The 19308-nt window shown below is 39.1% G+C and overlaps 1 protein-coding gene across 2 annotated transcripts; it reads right to left on the minus strand.

Moving 5' to 3' along the window:
* Positions 1–297: 297 nt before the first annotated feature.
* PECR (peroxisomal trans-2-enoyl-CoA reductase) lies at positions 298–18941 on the minus strand. Of its 2 annotated transcripts, none has more exons than XM_075152931.1 (8): positions 18804–18941; positions 15616–15749; positions 7889–8054; positions 7143–7224; positions 4806–4902; positions 2422–2532; positions 1718–1829; positions 298–1595 (listed from the first exon to the last, which is right to left on the minus strand). In XM_075152931.1, exons 1-8 carry the CDS (start codon positions 18916–18918, stop codon positions 1507–1509), a joined length of 906 nt encoding a protein of 301 aa, XP_075009032.1. In that variant the 5' UTR covers positions 18919–18941; the 3' UTR covers positions 298–1506. The 2 variants fall into 2 exon arrangements, with proteins under 2 accessions (XP_075009032.1, XP_075009033.1); XM_075152932.1 differs by lacking the exon at positions 18804–18941 and adding an exon at positions 15834–15992.
* Between the last annotated feature and the right edge of the window lie 367 nt (positions 18942–19308).

Consider the following 19308-nt stretch of genomic DNA (forward strand, 5'->3'; position numbering starts at 1 on the left):
AAATGCAATTGGCTAGGCTTCTAGAGTTAGTTATCTAACAGGTGTATTTTCTTCCAGGAATTCCCTTGCTGTGTACCCTGAACTAATACTTGCAATAATCAAAATATACCTTGCACAAGAGGTTTGAAAAAAGCTGATTTTATCTCTGTACAAGTTTCTCACAACCACATAAATGACCACCCAGTTACTAAGGAAAGAGGATATATCAGAAGGAGAAAGCATTTTGGCTCAGACCCCTCCTCCCCCCCAAAACTGGCATTCAGATTTTCATGAAAAAGCAATCTACATGTACCTATGTGAGTTCTCATATTTTAATGAAAGACACAAAAGTCAAACATCTTTGCAGAGAACAAACAACTGGCAGGGACTCTCATATTCAATCCAAAATGAAATATTAAAGAGGTCGCTTCTATAGCGGCAACTTTTCCACAAATTTCAGTTGTTACAGCAAACACAGTCATTACTTATTTTTTATATTTTGATTAAAGTTATCAGACATGGGAACACTTGCCTTAAAGTGAATTTAAAAAAAGTGAGTAACGACAACTATAGCCTCTTCGAGTGATATATTGCAAGATTTCTGTTTTTTAAATGGAATCTCTGCATTGATCACAAAAATCACATCTGTTTTAGAGACACTGATGAACAAAATTGTGTTAACATTGTAAGACAACACAGTATGGATAGAAAGCGTTTTAGTTGGTAAATGAAGGATTCCAATTTTTTCCTTTAACAGTATAGCATACTGCAGAAAGCACTGCAATATACACCACAGCTTTTGCTTCAAGATTTTGCATGTTAAATTGTTGAATCTATACTGTTTTCCATCACTGTATGTTAAAGCTGAAGTTTATTATCGATTATTCTATTATCAAATTTAAGTTGCAGCCAGCTTAACTCCATTATGTCATTACATCTGCAAACAATTCAAAACATTCCCAATCTGATATGCTATATTAGTTTTAAACATTAATAACAGTATTCTGCCTTATTTTTAATTCTTTTCAGAGAAATACCTACTCTACTTGGTCTTTAAAATCATTGTTGAACACTCAGTGTGTGGCTGAACAGAAATAGTGTAGAGCTAACAGCTACCTCAAGGGTTACTGATGCAACTAATAACAGAGATTTAAATTACCTTCTCTCCAAACTAATCTAGAATACAAGGATTTTGAAGCATTCCCTCTCTGCTCCCTTCACGTCAAAATTAGTATTTTTTATTCACTTCTGACTGAGATTCTTCATTACTTAATGCCTGTGCAAATGGAGAGTTTGTCTTTTATACCTTCCCTTCCCAAGAAACTCAATGTTTTCAGGGCAGTGAGTGTTTTCAAAGAAATTTACTATGTACAGCCTCTCAAGTTTTAAATATAAACCAACAAAAATCAAGGTACTCAATGTAGTTATGTATGAGCAAAAAAATTTGTACTGAGAATAATAAGCCCAAATCACAAAGCGAGACTATCAGCAAGTGTGCAACTGGGAATAAGGTGAAATCTCATTCTTTTACAGCTTTGGCTTGAACTGGCCAGAAAGAAGCTTTTTAAGCATTTCAGAATTTTTTCCTTCTGGTGGCGAGGGCCATCTGTCATGATCTAAGGAAAACAAATAAAAAAACATACTTAGTTGATTGAGAAACTAGGCATTTTACTTTTGCGTCCTCCCATTGCCCAATTTCAATCACTTGAAGGGCATTATTTTGTAGCCCATTTCTTACCAGGTATTTCTAGGGTATGGCTATATAAACTTTGGCCACCATCCACGACCATGGTTGTCCCAGTTATGTAAGAAGCAGCTGGAGACAGTAGGAAACACACTGCAGGAGAGATCTAACAAAAGAATGACAATTTTAATCTTTCTTAAACTTCTGGGAATTGTTCATGCCAAAGATGCTTGTAAAAACTTCTACAGGCAAGACATAGCAACGTTTCCTACTCAGTAATGAAAACCGTAACAGTCTTAAAGCCATCTTTCCAGCCACAAACATCAAGTACATAACAGATGAAAACCAGTAAGCTCTCAAAGATCAGCATCAGATGCCAAAAATCAAACAAAAGACTTGACCAGTTTATCAAAGATGCACATTCTTGGTGGAAGAGAGCTAAGTACTTTTAAGATACACTTTTTTCACATTAATATTAATTCTTTCAGTCCTCCCTGCTGGAAGTCAACCTTTTCAGGAACTAATGTCTACTATGAAACACTTCAGCTGTAAGAGGCGTCTAAATTAAATTTTCAGTGTAACAGTGACTACTGGTTAATTCTCCCACTTGGCACTACTACACATTGTTACAAGCTTTTTTCCTTTTTAATATTCCATCACAGTGCAAAATTAAATCTTTTTTGTTCTCCATATAATAAAGTGGCTTCAAAATAAAGACACAGAAGTAGAAATATCACAAATGTTCTGAAATACATTACCTCCTCAGGAACCGCTGACCTCTTGGCAGGAACCTTTGGTATGCTCTTTAACCATATCATTGCACCTTGTTCTCCATAGTTTGCAACAGCAGTTTCTGAAAATACTATTCCCTATTTTAAAACAGTATAGTGAAAATTAAGTTCTCTTGCATATGTTTAAACTGTGATCATTGTAAAATTGTGAAGTTGTCATTACTGGGATTTTCTGTAGAATTAAACTATCTAAACAGCACTTGAACGCAAGATTTTAAATTTAATGGAGTAGTATAATTTATACAAGAAGGTAATTTGGTTGCTAGCCACATCTCAGTTCAAGTGCAATAATTCAGATTATTCCAATTGTCCACTGTCACTTCAATAACTACAAAGTGGAGAGTATAAAGAAGAAACTCAAAGACTGTTTTGAAATTACAAGTATTTCATATTAGCTTACAGCAGAAAACTACAAAGCCCCAAGAACAAGTTCTCAACAGTTTCTTGTAATCTGTAAGAATACTAGATTGATTTTATTGTGAATTATGGAAGCAGACAGATTTCACAGTCAGAATTCAGACTCTCCCTACTTAGCTGCTACAGAAATAGAAAAAGGTGACTTTTCTGTGATGATTATACAGTCCAGTTTAGATTTGAGAGGGAAGATGAAGGCTACAGCAATGGGAACACAGGGTTACATAGATTAGTTATGACAGAGCCTTTGGGACTCAAGTTTAAGTAAGATAACAAAATTTGAATTCATGCATGGAGTACATGCTAAGATTTCTCTTCTAAAAGATCTGTGAAATGTGAGTGACTATATTTTGGGAGCTAGGAAAGTAACTCATATGTGAAACTATTTTTTTTAGAATGCATGTTTCCCTCTCTATGTACCCATTCCCTACATGTTATTTTGCTCCCATAAAGCAGAAGGAGTTTTGTACTGTTACCACAGACCTAGTGTGTCCATAAAGGTAACAGAAGGATATAAATTATTATTGTAACTACAACATGGATTTTTGTTACCAGCATAGTAACAAAGTTAGCAAATATTTCCGAAACAGCCAACCACTGAAGTGTTTGCTTGTCAAAAACTTCTTCTGACGTGCTATAAAATATAATTAGTATGATTCATCAGGTAATTAGCATGCCTGCAAAATATATTAACATAATAATGCTGTCTTAATTACTTACTTCCCCAAGACTTCATAAATCAGAAAAAAACAAATAAACAGGAAAAACAAGCCAGTAGATCTTAATATTTAACAAGCTTCCAGATGAGCTGGGCCTCACAGAGGCTGTGTAAGAGCCACTATCTGAATGATCATCACACATCTGCCATTAAGCATTCTGTGCTATGGCAAAGAAAGTGAGCCAGATGTTTTAAGACAAAAGGCACAACAAGATATACAGACATCCTACAAAGATAGTAGAAAGATCTTCCTAGGGACCAGTTAAACACATCTGTCACTTCACTATACTGTGAGATAAGATAAATTCTGAATATAGAAGTAGCTGGACAAAGTTTACCTTTTGTTTTCAAGGGAGTAAATGTGCAAAATAAACTGCGGTTAAGAGTGAAGATTACACAAATTACAACAGATCACACAATCTCAAAAGTCAAAGCTAGGGCTTCTATATAACCTCTATAACTGCAGCACCATGCACTAGAAAATATAGCTGCTCTTTCCATACAGTTATTTAAAACAACTGCTACACACTACCTACTTCCTCAGAAATGTGGCAGGCATATTTTAGCTGACCTGTATAGTGGTTTCCAGTCTGCATATATTTGATAAGAAAAAAAATCAGAACACACATTTTTACATATAATTTCTTTGAAAGAAGGTCCACGCCAAATACAGTCTTGTTATGCCTAAAAGTAATCTGACTTAACATGCAGAAGACAAAGTAAAAGACATTATGTGACACGTTCAGAGATTTTCAAAATAACTTTGTAAACACAGGTGGCAACCATCAGTATACCTGAACCTCAAATAGAAAAAGTTTTGTGAACTCAGAAATAATCAGTAATGTAATCATTACTGAAACACAAAGCATTCGGTAATTTTATGTCAAGGGTTTGTAAGACAGGTCACCAACTCCTCCCAGGTATCATTTCATTAAGTTAGAAAAAAAAGCAAAAGTGCCAAGTCAAAGAGAAAGCAGAAGCAATTATATCCCCATATATATATTATATATATATTATATGTTTGGCTCGTCATCCAAACAGTACAAAACACTCTCAAATGACCTGAAGAACATAGATGAGGGAATTATAAATAAATAAATACATAAATAATCCACAAACAGTTACAGGCTATAGATTTTAAAATCCCTTTTGGTCTGAAAGTTTTAACCATGAACATGTATGATGGCTAAGTTTAATCGGATCGTTTGCCATTACTTACAGGAGCAACGCTGTTGATTCTTACTCCGCTGTGGGCCCATTCTAAAGCTAAAGTCTTGGTTAGGTTATTCACTGCAGCTCTTGCAGCTCCTGTATGCCTAATGAGAAAAGAAAGCAAAAGCTGCATCTGTTTCCTCAGCCAACTGTGCCCGATGTTAATTCTACCGCAGCCTCACTAGGGTAGTCAGAGTAGCTTTCTATGTCTGGACCAACCATCTGAGAGAGAGGGAGAGAGGGATTTTCTAGTTTGTAAGTTTGACCATAGCTTCACAGTTTAAACTATAGTTTAAACTAAAGCTATGCTATGATTTCCTGTCATTTCTGGAAATACTTATCATCTCTTCCGCAATGTGACATGAGGTCAGCTACATTCTACTGCAGAAGCAGGCTTATAAAATGAAAAACAAAAGTTCAAACTGTGTGAAACTACGAAAGGTAGGCTGCACAGGTAAAGCAACACTTGGAAGGACACAGGAAGGTCTGAAAAATAGTTTAGATCTTTTGACAAACATGATTAAAATAAGCCACGATTCAAAAATTACTATAGGTGGATGGAGCTAGAGACTATACTCTAGGTAGAAGATCACCCTAGGCAGAGTGATCTCATACACCTTGCTGCTATAGGAAACTAGTCTGAAATGATTACAAGCTTGAACAAACGCAGACAAAATTACTGCAATGATGAATAGCGGACAGTGGGACTCAGAGAAAACTAATAGAGTTTAGTTCCTTTAGCCTAGCAAAACCACTTAGCGGAGACAGATACAGTAGCTTCTCAAATACCAGGAAAGGAATAAGAAAAACTTAAGAAAAATATAAGAAAACCCAACTTATTCATATGTTTAGGCCAGAAATAAATAACCTCCAGGCACACTATGAGCAAACAAACTTGACTAGTTTTATGTTCAAAAATTAATACTTATGAAAAACTGTATAGGGTGATTTTTGGTATGAGTGGTGGCTGGACTTCTAAAGGCAAGTCTTTTTCAATAGTACATTTCTAAAACAAGTATCAATTCAACAGGAATTTAATTTGAAAGTAGTTTTGTCTATCCACCTACATCCACACACAACAGTTATTTGGGAAACTTTTTTCCACTGTTATTCAGAATTAGTTTTTTTATCTCTTGGTTCAACTCTCAAATATAGCTTCAGCCTATTTGCCATGGCAATTCAACCAGACTTAACCAGAGTGGAGAAACTCAAATAACTGTAGCTTCAGCACCACCCTGTGGATCTCTAAATTTATTTTTTCTTGCCAAGAACAAGCTAGTGAGAAAATATTCTACTGTTCTTAAAAATTTTAAATTTTGAAAACTTTCAACCCCGAATCAGGACAAAGAGAAGTAATGCAACATCTGCTCAAATTCTATTTTTATATTTTCTTCAACAGAAATTCAATTTCAAAGTTAAAAAAAAAAGAAAAAGTAGTTTCAAAGAAGAAATTCAGATTTTTTCCAATTAAGAAACTGTCAAAATGCAGCATTTTGACAAGTTCAAAATTTTCTTTGAAAAGAAAATAACTGGAACAATTCATTTTCTGAGCATTATTTCTCTTTCAAATTGGAAATTTTTTGGTGGCAAAGTTTCAAATCGGAAGACTCCTGCTCATCTCCATTTTGAGGGTAAAGAAATTTGAACAAATACAGTACACATACGGATACCGAGAGGATGCTGCATTTTCATGCAGACAGCTGTGATCATTTGTGTCAGTATAAAAGAACTACAAACGTGGTAATATGTTTGTACCCATGAGCCTTCTCCCAGTCAAGAAAGGAGCAGAGCAAATAGAACTGATTCTCTGCATCAGAGACCTTCTCGAAGAAAGATGGCTACAAAGGAAAATGAAAAAGGCTGGCATTACGTGACCCGAAGGACGAAGCCAAAACCTGGTAACATACTAGAAATGTTCCTCCTATTCCCCTACTCCCAGTTCAATGCCCGTAACTCATTACACCATCAAGACCTGTAAACTGACAGTAGAAGAGGAAAACCCTCCAGAAATTTGGAGAGAGAACAAGTAAAGGTTACATTTCAGTGCAACTAGACCCACCAGCATACCATTTCCAGTGAAAGCTTCACTGCCAAGTCTTGCTTCATAGCTTCTTACAAAAAAGTTGACAGAGACCAGAGATGTCATTTACTCCTGTAGTGTCTACTGAATTAATAAGAGATCCCCACACATACAGCCAAGCGATACTATTGCTCTCTCTTGATCTAACTACTGTATTTCTATACTCTGCTGCTGCCCAGTGCACACCTGTCTAAAATGAAGTAGGAGCAATTAGTACTTCTAGGGGAAAAATATAGGAAAATGTAAAAATAAAATATATATTACGACATTCCAGGAAACCCATTTCTCACGGCAGCAGTAATGTTGACAATGACTCCTCCATGTTCCTGCATCCAGGCATTGTACACTGTATGAAGGAGGAAGATAACCTATAAATATCAAAAGAAATGCATACAAATGAACTTGCTAACTGGAAGCCAAATTCGGAGTCTTAACTCCAATGACACCACACATTTCCTGTGCAGATTTAGATAAACAATCCACTCTTTGTACCATAGCCTCACCACTGGATTGGCGAGATAATAGGTGTGGTCCAGGCTCAATGTTTGTCAAGAAGCCTTTTGGTGGAAATCAAGATTTCATGCTTCCATGTAAATTACTTTCATTTCCACATTCCCAATGCTATCTGAGAATCATGTATCATAGTTAAATTTAACTTTAAATTTACATCCCGGATGGGAGAGAAATCTTCTCCTGTGTTACACATGAATACAGCCACAGAAGTTAAGTGGTTTTCCTATAGTCTTTTAAGTGAGTATTCAAGCCAACTGACTCCCCAAACCTGGCCTTAACCAGAAGATCATACTTGCCTAAATGTATGTTTGTATATACAAACAAATGTAATGTACAGTTTAATGTAAAGCTTTGGATGAGATTCATGAAAACAAATATCCACTGTCAGATAAGTATGTGAAAAAAGAAGGTAAGGGAACTTCACATTTCTTGTCTCCTGGTATTGCTGTAAAAACCAAAACAAATAAACAAAAAAAGCTTAAATGTTCAGTCCTTACCTGCTTTGCAGCAGTAGAAGGTCCCTGTCAGATTTGTGTCTATCACAGCATTCCAGCCTTTTGCACGGATGGCTTCAGAAGGACTTGCAAATTGGCCCCCTCCATTATTGACCAGGAAGTCAATCTTCCCATGCAGACTCAGTGTAGACTTCACCAAAGCTTCGACCTGAAACAATATTTGTTAGTGTGGTATGCTGATTAAGCTATATACCAAATTTCATTCTCAGACAGTATTTTCTCTCTCATATCCTTTTCACACATAAAAAGGAGGTACCAGATTCAGAGAGGCTGGAAGATGACAGGTTTAGTCAGCCAAGAACGATTGGGCTGAGTCCATGTTTACTTAGGAAATCTTCCTGGAATAATGCAGGTGCTACATAAAATACCAGCACTGACAGAAGGGGGTTTAAGCCACTGAAGGTCTGTAAAAACAAACACACACAAAAGCCTGCTACTTAAGACCTACTTAGAATCTCCTGACATTTTTCACAAGGGTGGGGGTGTTCACATGAGATGCTGGAAGAGTTCCATGTAAGGTAGCTACTGTTTTTTTCATCTGACCCATATACCTGAGCATTTTAAATAGAAAACATGTCATCTTGTGAAGTTTTAACATTCTTATCTAGAAGTTTTGTACATTCACGAAAGGTCCGACATACGAGTTGGCAACAGCCAATCTTCTTACGCAGACCAAGGAGGTTAGTTTGTTACCCTAGAAAACATGAACTCTAAAAAGTGCTGGAAATACTATAAGTTGTCTTCTTTAGCAAAAGAAAAGTGAATATTTGACTAAACAGATACCTTCTGTCTATAAGCAGGATGAATACTTACGATTAAGAGCACTGTCTGGCACTATTTAGCTTTGGGTATTCTGAGAAGGTAGTAAGAGCAAATAGCAACAGACATTTTATTCACTCACTCAAAGAGCTGTAAGTGCAGAAAAGGAGTGGCTTAAGTGCACGTGGAAGGAAAGAATCTAAGCCTAGCTCTAACACTGACCTAATCTGAGCTACAGGCTGCAAGCTAAGCCTTTTGCATTGTCTTCTGTTTTGGAAGTACAGCAGTTTTGCCACACATTCTAAACACAAGAGAACTTCTGGAGGGGAATGTATTTCAAAGCACTCAAAGATTTTAAGATACCAAAGCTAATGTATTTTTCCTATTACAAAACAGTAATAAGAACTCTATAGCAACTGCTTAATAATTTAACCTTTATCTCAAGAAACAGGGGAAATGGGACAACATGGCTGTTTCCTGCTTACATTACCTATCATAACTAGATACCATGCATCAGTTATTCCTACTCAAGCATATACAAAAAGTTAATCTAGCATCTGTGGTCAAAGAAAACACAGACCAAAAAACCCCAAAAAAACAAACAGCAGGAGCGATGCTGCTGCTGAAACAGATTTGACTAGGGGACGGCTATCAGACAGCCTTCCTCTGTATTAAGTTAGCAGTAGAAAACATCAAAAATAAAAGAACAAGCAATGCATGATCTGTATTTCACCAAGAGTGTCACCAACTCAGTCTCATAAATAGCTGCCTTACAGCTTTTGCTGCTACCAGTTCAGGGTGGTTTAACAGGATAGCATGGCTCCTGTAAGGATGCATCCCTCTGAAGAAGAAAACCTAAACAAACATATAGTGACTGATGCCTGATTGAAAAACCAATGCCTGCTGAGATAAAATGCCTTAAGAAAATAATTTTGATACCTAAATCACCATCTTTAAGTTCTGAATGTCATCTTATTCCTCACATCAGTCACTGCAGCTTGTGGGATCTGAGGAAAAAAAAAAACACCAAAAAACCAAAACATCTGTGACAGCAGTCCCAAACCCATGACTTGTGAGAACTACCATGCCACAAAGACTTCCAGGTATGCTCACAACCAGAGAAAAGCAAGTTATGTCTTGCTAGGCAGCAAAAGTTATGCTTTGCTCAGCAATATCAAACTCTTCTCCCTGTCAGCTTGAGAATCTTGCTTTAAATATTGTTCTCCATAAGTCTCTGAAGTATGGGCTCATTCCTCATTAAGGAATGTTTGAACAGACTAAGGCTATTCAGGCTGGGGGAGGAGAGGGGAGAGAGAGAGAAAAGGGAAAATGCTAAGAATTGTAAAAAAAACCCACCAAACTAACAAATTAACAGAAGAAAAATCCACAAAATTCACTGAGAAGAGACATTACAAGCAAGTTTTCAACAGGTGGACAAAACCTGCTATGACATATCAGTTTACAATGGTTCACATGTTGTATCTTAAGAAACTCTGTTGTTGTTCCTACTTGTCGCGCCATATTCTCAGAGCAATACAAAAAAAACCCCAAACGCATATCAGTTCTACATTCCAAAAGCCAGCAAGCAGGCTCTCCAGTGACAGCTCAGATGGCTCCAACTGTAGCAATCTTCACAATGTCTTCTCTGTTGTAGAGAAAGCATCGTTGCAGTGCTTCTCCCAATTACAGTAAACATGGTGACAGCAGCCAGCAGCACAGTGAGAAAGAGGGCCTTGTAGAACACATTTAAATCACAGTGAGAACTAAAGATTCCTTTCTATTCCTAAATATTCAAAATCCACATGGAAAGAACTTCATAAAAAAGCTCTCTCTGGAAGCAAAGCAAAACTGCACAAGCTAGAGCTAACAGTTTAGCACATTCTTCTGAAAAAGACTGAGAAGAACAAAATCAGGTACTTCAGACATAACCAAAAGACTGGAGCTCTTCAATAAGCACCTTTTTTGTGTGACTGCAACTCAAAAGTGTTATGCAGTAGCACACTTTCACAGATAACTGAGATGACAGTACTCGCTGACAGAGAAAAGGGACAAATGTCCACATGCATTCACAGGTCACCTTGAACTTGAATAAAACTCAACAAGCAAACTACCCACTACAGAGTGTTAGAGATTTGCTATTTGGGGACTAGAACTAGTAGGTATTCTTGCACAGTGATAACAGGTATTTTTACTTTGTGTTATTACTGTGTTATTTTAAAGTACGACAACAGGAATCTCTTACCCACAGTTCCCCACCAAGCCACAGTCTTCTACTACAGGCTTCACACAGACAGGCATTAAGTATTTATAAACCAATTGAGACTAGGCTAAGCTATAAAGTTGATTAGAAAAGAAAAGCTACTAGTAAACTCAGACACAAGGTAAGTACTGTATTGAGTCCGTCTCAAGGAATCTTGTTTGTCAGATGTCCAAGTGATAGGTTTTACCCTTGGGGTCTGGTCCAGCAGCAGTTGTTGCTGGAGCTCAAGTATGGAAAGGGGACACTGTGCACAGCATTCTGAACTGCTGATTTCAAGAAGAGCAGTGGCCTACTAGAAGTACAAGGTTTTATCTTCCACTTACCTAGATATGTCTTCTACTTATCTAGATGCCATCAGTTAAAGAAATCTTTGTCCAGAGCATATAGTACAAAGGCTTTACAAGGGTAAAAAGTTCCTCGTGTCTTTCTTCTCCTGTCAATAGATTTGCTGTAGCTCAACATTTGACACACACAAACACATGCTTCCCCTTCCCAACACCTACAAAGATAAATAGAAAGCTCTTTTCATAATGGAAAAAGGATGGGATCTCCCTCCTCCACTCTGGCCACCATTACATTGAGGCACTGGAATTTATTAATTAGTTCCTTTGATTTTGGAAAAAGAGCTTGGTTTGAAAAGACACACACACACAGCTGCCTAGCCTGCATCTCAGCAAGAGCAAACTGACCTGCTCTTGTTATATTCAACACATTATGTGGGCAGTGCTAGAAAATATCCAAATAGTTAAAATCACTTCAGTTTCATAATCACTAAGAAGCAATATTGATCACTACATACACTCCAGACCACAGGACAAGGGACAGGTGCACAATCACTGCTTCAGGATAAGGCCCCGTGAAGACAGAACGTAGAAACCTCAGGTGCTCTTACCAGCATCCCAGAACCCTCTACTCTTCCATCTTTAAAAACAAAACAGGTTTGTTATCCTTTACAAAACACTCAGTGGAAAACTAGCCAAAAGCAGCAGCAAACTCGTGAAAGAAATAAGCCTGACAGGTTATGCAGTGGTTGAAAATCCTCCATCAGGCAAAATTATTTTTTGCACATTAAACGAAAAGTAAGCTTTGCTAGAAAGCAAGAGGGCCTCTGAGAATGAAGATTAAGAGACTTAAAAATGTGAATTCATTAAGCTATTCCCATGATATCTGCCATCAAGCTTCTGCAGCAATTAATTCACTGCACCTTCTTTGACTCTTCCTAGGCCAGAAAGAGCTCTAACAGACACATGGCACGATATGATGAGGGATGAATCTTCTAATGCTTGAATTTCACAGATCCAAACCAGGGTACACAAGAGGAATGAGCCATGTCATCTTCAAAGCAGGTCAGTTACTTTAAGATTTGCAATAAGAGGCAAAAAAAAAAAAAAAATCATCTGGCAATTTTGAAAGCACTTTCATCTTTCTTAGATCTCCTCTATTCAAAGTCCCTCCCTCCAGTTTGCCTGATTATAAAATTAAAACCAGGACAAAATTCATAGGGGCCTTTAGAGAAATGCAGAACAACTGATGGAGATGGAGGGATGAAAAAAAAAAAAGGCATGCTACAGTAAGAATAGATGGCTGGTTCCTACAGGTGATCACGGTGGCTTCCTTCAAGAGAAAGATTTACTCTTAGAAAGGTTTCAGTGAGATGTCAAAGAGAAGGACATACTAAATAAATTATGTAGTTCTTCAGGAAGCTTCCTGGGCTTTGTAGCTTGTGATGGATTGGTTCTGACATCTAAGGAGGCTTGAACTCCTAAGTTTTTTCCCTGTTGAAACATTTATAAGGTCTTTCTCCTTCAGACATTCTTTGGTACCTGGTAGAAGAGCTGAGAAAGAGGATGTAAGGACTCAAAGGGAATACTTGTAGAGGCTGTCCTCTCAACCCACCAATGTGCTTCCATGGATTTCTGAGGTAAATACTCTTCACTCATACTAAGCTGAAACCAGACAATGAGTTGTAAAGCTATTAATGAGTAGCATACAGAGCCAACACAGTTGTACAAGTCTTGTTTCTTTTGGGAGGGAAGCCAAAAGTTTAAATGCCCTCTCACCCCATCTTCCACTGTAAACAGGAAACTACTTCTGTATTTGTGAAAATGCTGAAGTGAGTTATATTGCTGTGTTGCCTCTACTCAAGATTTACCTCCTAGGCTAAAAAAAATCCTTCACTACATCTTTTACTGATCCCTTTTCCTATAACTCCAAGTCCCAGGCACTACATTTTAGGTTAAGAATGAAACAGGTTTTGAAAGTGGATGTACAATGCTCTTTTAATAGAAGTAAAAGCCCGAAGATACTTTTCCTCTAGTTTCCGCAAGACAATCAAGTGCAAATTAGAAAAAAGTATTCGCCATTGCTGCTCTTAGCAAATATAATAAATAAGCAATAGTGAGCAGTGGGTTGTGGAAAATCTGTCACATCTCTCAGTTCTAAGTTCAGACAGTTTTTAGCAGTGTAAGTTACTGATTGTTAATTTAAGGTTATCTAGCTTCAACTTACAAACACTAAGCACCTAAGTGTAAGGAAGTGCTATCCTCACTACAAATTTAAAAGCTGAAAATGTGATCCATGCATTTCTGGTCCAATAGTAATTTTAGAAATTAAGTAACTACTGGTCAGGATTTAGCAATCTTTGAGAATCTCAGCATTAAAAAGTAACGGAGGAGGACACAGCCAGAAAAACAAGAGCTAAAGAACAAAAATCACAGGATGTCTCTAACCAGTAAAAATATCTGGTCTTAGAGGTGGGCATCTGGAATGGATAAATATTTGTTTAGCGAGTACACTTAAGGTCTTATGTTAACATGCAATAGAAATTGCATTCCTTATTCAAAACTTCCCCAAAAGGCTTATGAAATTTTCATAGTGATTTTTTTCTAAATAGAACAGAAGAAGTAAGAGCAGTTGGAGAACTGAAATGAGTCAAACGATAAGACTGAGTCAATGACTGAAAAATTCAAGACTGGAGTTTAATCTACCTTATTCTTCTGAACCCTCTCTTCAATAGATACGGATATGAAATGACAATGGTTTATGAGAACTTCCACTGGCAGGAAACACCTGATAGAGGCTTCTCCAATATCATATGAAAAGTTCTAAGAAAGTTCTGGCGCGTCTGTAAATGAGTAGATCTTAAAACTAAACTGGACACAAGACAATTCTATGATGAAACTGCAGGACAATAGCAAAGACAGAAGTTTCTCCAAGTATCACCATGGCTGCCAATAACACAGAATAATGCCTAAACACTTTACACAGCACCATAAAAAAGACTTTAAAAGAACCTTCAAAAAAGTTGCCAAAGCCATCTAAGACTGTTTTGTCAAATATGTATTTAGCCACACTTAATAAACAGGAAAAAAAGAAGGAATGGTTGTTTGTTTAGTGGAGATCACCTCATTTCACTATTCAAGCCCTCTACCATCTCACAGAACACTGCAGTTCCCACTAAATAATTTTTAAACAGTTGCAGAAACAAGATTCACCTGCAGAAGGTTATTAAGCATGTCAGAGTACTTTATGCAAGAACAGTGATGTGAAAGAAGGCTTAAGCCTTTTCTCTTTCTTTACCTCTTTTCTTTCCTATAGCTTTAATCATGTAAGTTGCCCTCTTATGACATCTGTCATAACCTATTATATCGCACTGCTGATGCTATTAAATACAAACCTAAAATTCACTGGTAGGTGAAGTGACATACTGCACAGCCCCAGGGTTCATCTCCTTCAGAAGAGAAAGTCTAAGTATATCACTATAAATATTTTATGGCACAAGCTGTTCCATGAGGAAAGAATTTTATTTTTTATTTGCTTTATGGTTGTATATTAGGATATTTCCAGAATCTACATAGCTACTGAAGGTCATTAATCTTTCTTTAAGTTAAGCTAGAATTTAACAGAGACTTTGAAACGTTAAGAAAAATGTAGCAATCAGTGGTTACTGGAATATTTTTTAGCTGTCTTCAGTAAGTTAAAAGTCCAATCTGATGCTGGACTTTTAAATGTTTAATTACACAGATTAAAAAATTAGGAGCTAAATGCAGACTTCTGAACAACCTGGATTAAATACTTTTGCTCTTGATCTTCCATTTTTTGTAATATGAAGAAAAAATTCAACTGGGATAGTAATAGAGTTTGTAATTGTAACCGAAATTGTAACCAAAATTTGAAACATGGCTAAAAATAATAATATGTATGGGGTTTTTTTGCTTTAATACAAGCAAAACGGACAAGGCAGGGCACTTGTGTCAAGTCACAAGCGTTGAGATTCCATGCTATGACTTCCTGTTTGAAGGAACTATTCTGAGGTCTCCATCTTCACAAGTTAACGCCCCCTCACTGCTGTCACAGAAATGTGACACGGAACGATGCTAAGTGGGCTCTGGCTTGGCTGTAGAACATGCCAGTTCGAAGGCTTGCTTCTCCCAGAAATATCTGAAATACGTATGCATCATCAGAAAAATATTTGCAATTACAAATGCTTTCTTGCGTAGGTGGCTAACAAATGGTCTTCCCTTGGAAAGCACATTTTTATCTAAATCAATTTAACAGTGCTTTACTGCACCTGTCCCCTGATCTAAGCCACTGTTGAGAGGGACAGAGAAGACCTTTGGAGATCTGAGAATTTATATATACAATATGCTTTTGACATGTGAAGCCCCAGAACAAGATCACTAGTCTTTACCTCATCTTCTTTGCGGATATTGCACTGTATAGGAGTCACTTTGGCAGGACTCATAGAAGAAAATGTATTATTCAGTTCTTCTGCAGCAGCTTTTAATCGGTCAAATTTACGAGAGGCAATAACAACACTGCAACCTGTAGAGACAAAATGAAACATCCTTCAGCTAACATAGTTAAAAATACAGTTATGCTAGTTTTTTAATAACATCATGGAGATACCTTGTAGCATGTGCATTTATTAGTCACTGACTAGAAGATACAGTGTTGAAGTTCTTGCAAGAGAGAGAAATGACTGATGTCAGGTGCTTTTTAGTTACAAGATCCCACTGTGCCAGGAAAAGATCAATCAAAAAAATGTCCACAAGTTCCCTCTCCTTCCTGCAGAAGGGAAGATAGCCTGTGAGTTGCAGAGTCAGCAAAGTAGCTTTCAGACATCACTTTTTGCTGTCTCTGCTCACAGCTGCCTCATTTATCAATTACGCGATTTAAAGATGTTTCAGCAGGTCTTGATCACAAAAAAATGCTTGCTAAAACCACAAAAATACTCTTATTGTATGTCTGGCTGTAACTTTGACTAGCGGTGAGCAAATGTAATGCTCTGCTTTTTAACCCTACAGAGTCTGAAAGAAAGGATGATAGCCTCACGAGATTAATTCCTATCTGCAGACTACAAACAGCAGACACAGAGGCTTCCCCGTGGCACCGCCACATGCTGTAGAATCCTAGCTCAGAAAGGAGAGGAAAAAACTAGGCAGGGCTCAAGCCTTCTGGTTTTTTTCAGCATTTGGAGGCAGAAGGACTCATTCTACAGAGCAAAACAATGCAGGTGCCAAATTAATGGCAAGCACTCACACTACAACCAGTCTATTCTCTTCTATCACAGCAGTGGACTCAGGACAGCTTTAAGGCTTCAGCAATTGCTACTACATAGACTAAAGCAGATCACACCAAATTAATTCCTAGTGCAAATCCAGTAGGCATGCAATTTCATATTATGGATAAGCAAATTACTAACTTCCACTGCCAAGCAGGCAAGGAGGTCTTGCTCCCAGTTCCCCCCTTCCATAATGTCAGCATCCCAGCGGAAGCCATCCCTTCCTCATACTAGCTCTGCTGCTCATCTTCTTTAACACAAACCAATTCAACACCCTCAACCAGCCAAAAAAGATGTGAACATCTTGCCAGGTGGTTTTTTTCTTTGTTGCTATTTTACTGAGTGGAATTTGGCCTCTCATGTGATCAAACAAACACCAGAATCAACTCAAAATAACTAGTGGGAGTAAAGAGCAGCAATCTGTTCATTTGGCTCAGGCTGTCTTGTGAAACTCTACATAAAACTATAAAAAAAAAAAAAAAAAAAAAAAAGAGGAGTTGAATTCTTCCAGAAGGAAGTGCTGCAACTACATATCCCTAGGAATGGGAGCTTCACCTTCAACCAGTGGCCATATTAAAACAACACATGTAAAGATATTAGTCTCTGTGGTCTCCTGATTTTTTAAATTAAGAACTCTAGTCACTTGCACAGCCACCTCACTAGTGCAGAGTAGAGTTCATAAAATGGTACTCGCAATTACTGATTAACACAGAATAGTAAATCACAGTAGCACAGTTATATTTATCAACTTAACTGCTTGTTAACACACACAGATATAGAATAAGGTCCAGTAAAAGACTGTATTTTTGCTAAATAAGCTAATCGGGGAGGAGGACATTCTAACTCACTGAGGAACACTACTGTACAAGCTGACACCACTTATTTTTCTTCACAAAGAATGACCAGACCATTTCCTGACAGGGTCGGGGGGAAAAGGGCACAAGTTTCCAGGTGAAAGGTTTAAATCTGTCCAGAAGGCTTCAAAGGAGACTGGTTATAAAAACAATGTACATCATGACTGGCATTCTCTGTCCAGCCAGCCCCCCTCCAAAAAAATACAGCCTAAAGTGCAAGGTATACATTGAAATAATTCCCGGTCATCTCTGCAGGTAAGGAAGGTTACTCAGACAGACTTAAGCCATAGCTCTTTCTTCATTTTCTCACACGTGCTTTGTAGAGATTTGCAGCCTTGTTTACTATTTAGGATGTTATAGACACACACTTTTGTTATTTGTATTTTCCTTGAGAAAAATAATGCAGATCAAATGAAGTACAATTTTAAGGTAACTGGGTAACGTGATCAATCACCAGAGTAATGATGCTTAAAAAGCACCTCTTTAAGGCAGCATGTAAGCACACCTTTAAAAAAAACGCTTAGCTCCCCAGTAATACAAAGGTCGAAGAAGTAACCCTCACTTCGGCTCCCCAGAGCAAGTGGAAAGCTGGGGCGACAAAGGCCAGGAGAGACAGAGATGTCTCCCAGCACACAGCCTTAACAAAGAAAGCTCTTTACTATGCAGGGAAATGGCGCGGTGCACATTTCAACAGCGCAAACCACAGGGAATGTGGCACCGTGAGGCATAATGCTAGTGCTGGTATTTTGAAGACAGTGAATCCAGTCATGATAATAAATATTATCTGAAACCAGTCTGATGCCAATGATCCCTAGCACTTATGTTGAAACCTGCAGAAAAGGTGTTGCAAGGTGGATGACTCAGAAGACTGCCTTTCACTTCAGATTTTACCACTTCTCTGTAATCAGCGTGGAAAGAAAACCCACAAAGCACATGCTGAAGATATACTTTAACTTCAGGACATTTCTGTCACAAGCACTGAGAGAGAAGCACCATTTCTCTAAGCTAACTGTGCAGACAACAGTTCAAAACCATACTATTCCGTAAGACTCAGTTCAACCAGACAAATCCTCCAGTTAAGCAAGACGAAAACTCACTTACGAGGGAGTATGAGAGAAAGGGTCCGGATTTAATATAACCTCACTTTGACCGCTGTATTTAAAATAGCACATCTTTTAAGTGCCAGCAGGTCAAAAGGCATAGCCCCACATCAATCTCACCTCGTTCTCCTCGCTATTCGCTGACTCCTGACAACGTCCCACCCATAAACTCCTCACAGACCCGCTGCCCGAGCACAGCCTACCCCCAAAACGCACCACAACCCCCCGAGCGCTCCTTGACACCCGCCCCCTCAAACTCCATCCCCCGCCTTCACCTCACGCCCGGCCTTGCTCCCCCAACATCCACCCTGCCCAGCTGCCCCACCGGGGCTCCCTGCAGAGCCCCCCCCCCGGCGCCCACCTAGCGCCAGCAAGTCGGCGGCGATGGCCTTGCCGATGCCGGTGCCGCCGCCGGTGACGATGGCCACCCGCCCGCGGAAAAGCCCCGCCGCCAGCAGCCCGCGCGCCGCCGCCATCTTCCCCCCCTCACACAGCAGCCGCCACCGCCCCCACCACGTGACACGCAGCCCCGCCCGTCCGTGCCGGGGCTCCGCGCCGGGGACGGCGAGCGGACGGCGAGCAGGCGGCGGCGGCGGCGGCAGCGGCGGCGGTGCCGGCGCCGGCGGTGCTTGGGACCCCGGCGAGCCCGGTTGCTCCCGCGTCCTGCGGCACGGCACAGCGCGGCAGCGGAGCCCCGCCGGCGGAGCCAGCGGGCGGCAGGTAAGGGGGGCGGTTATCCACGGGTCGGTAACGCCCGGGTTTGTCCCCGCGGTGGAGGGACCGTTGGCACGTTCGGTGCCTGGGAGGGATCGGTTCCTCAGGTAGCGTCCTGGTGGTCGCCTCTGCCCGCTGGAGCCTCGCGGCAA

This window comes from Calonectris borealis, chromosome 6 (genome assembly GCF_964195595.1).
Source record: "Calonectris borealis chromosome 6, bCalBor7.hap1.2, whole genome shotgun sequence".
NCBI lineage: Eukaryota > Metazoa > Chordata > Aves > Procellariiformes > Procellariidae > Calonectris > Calonectris borealis.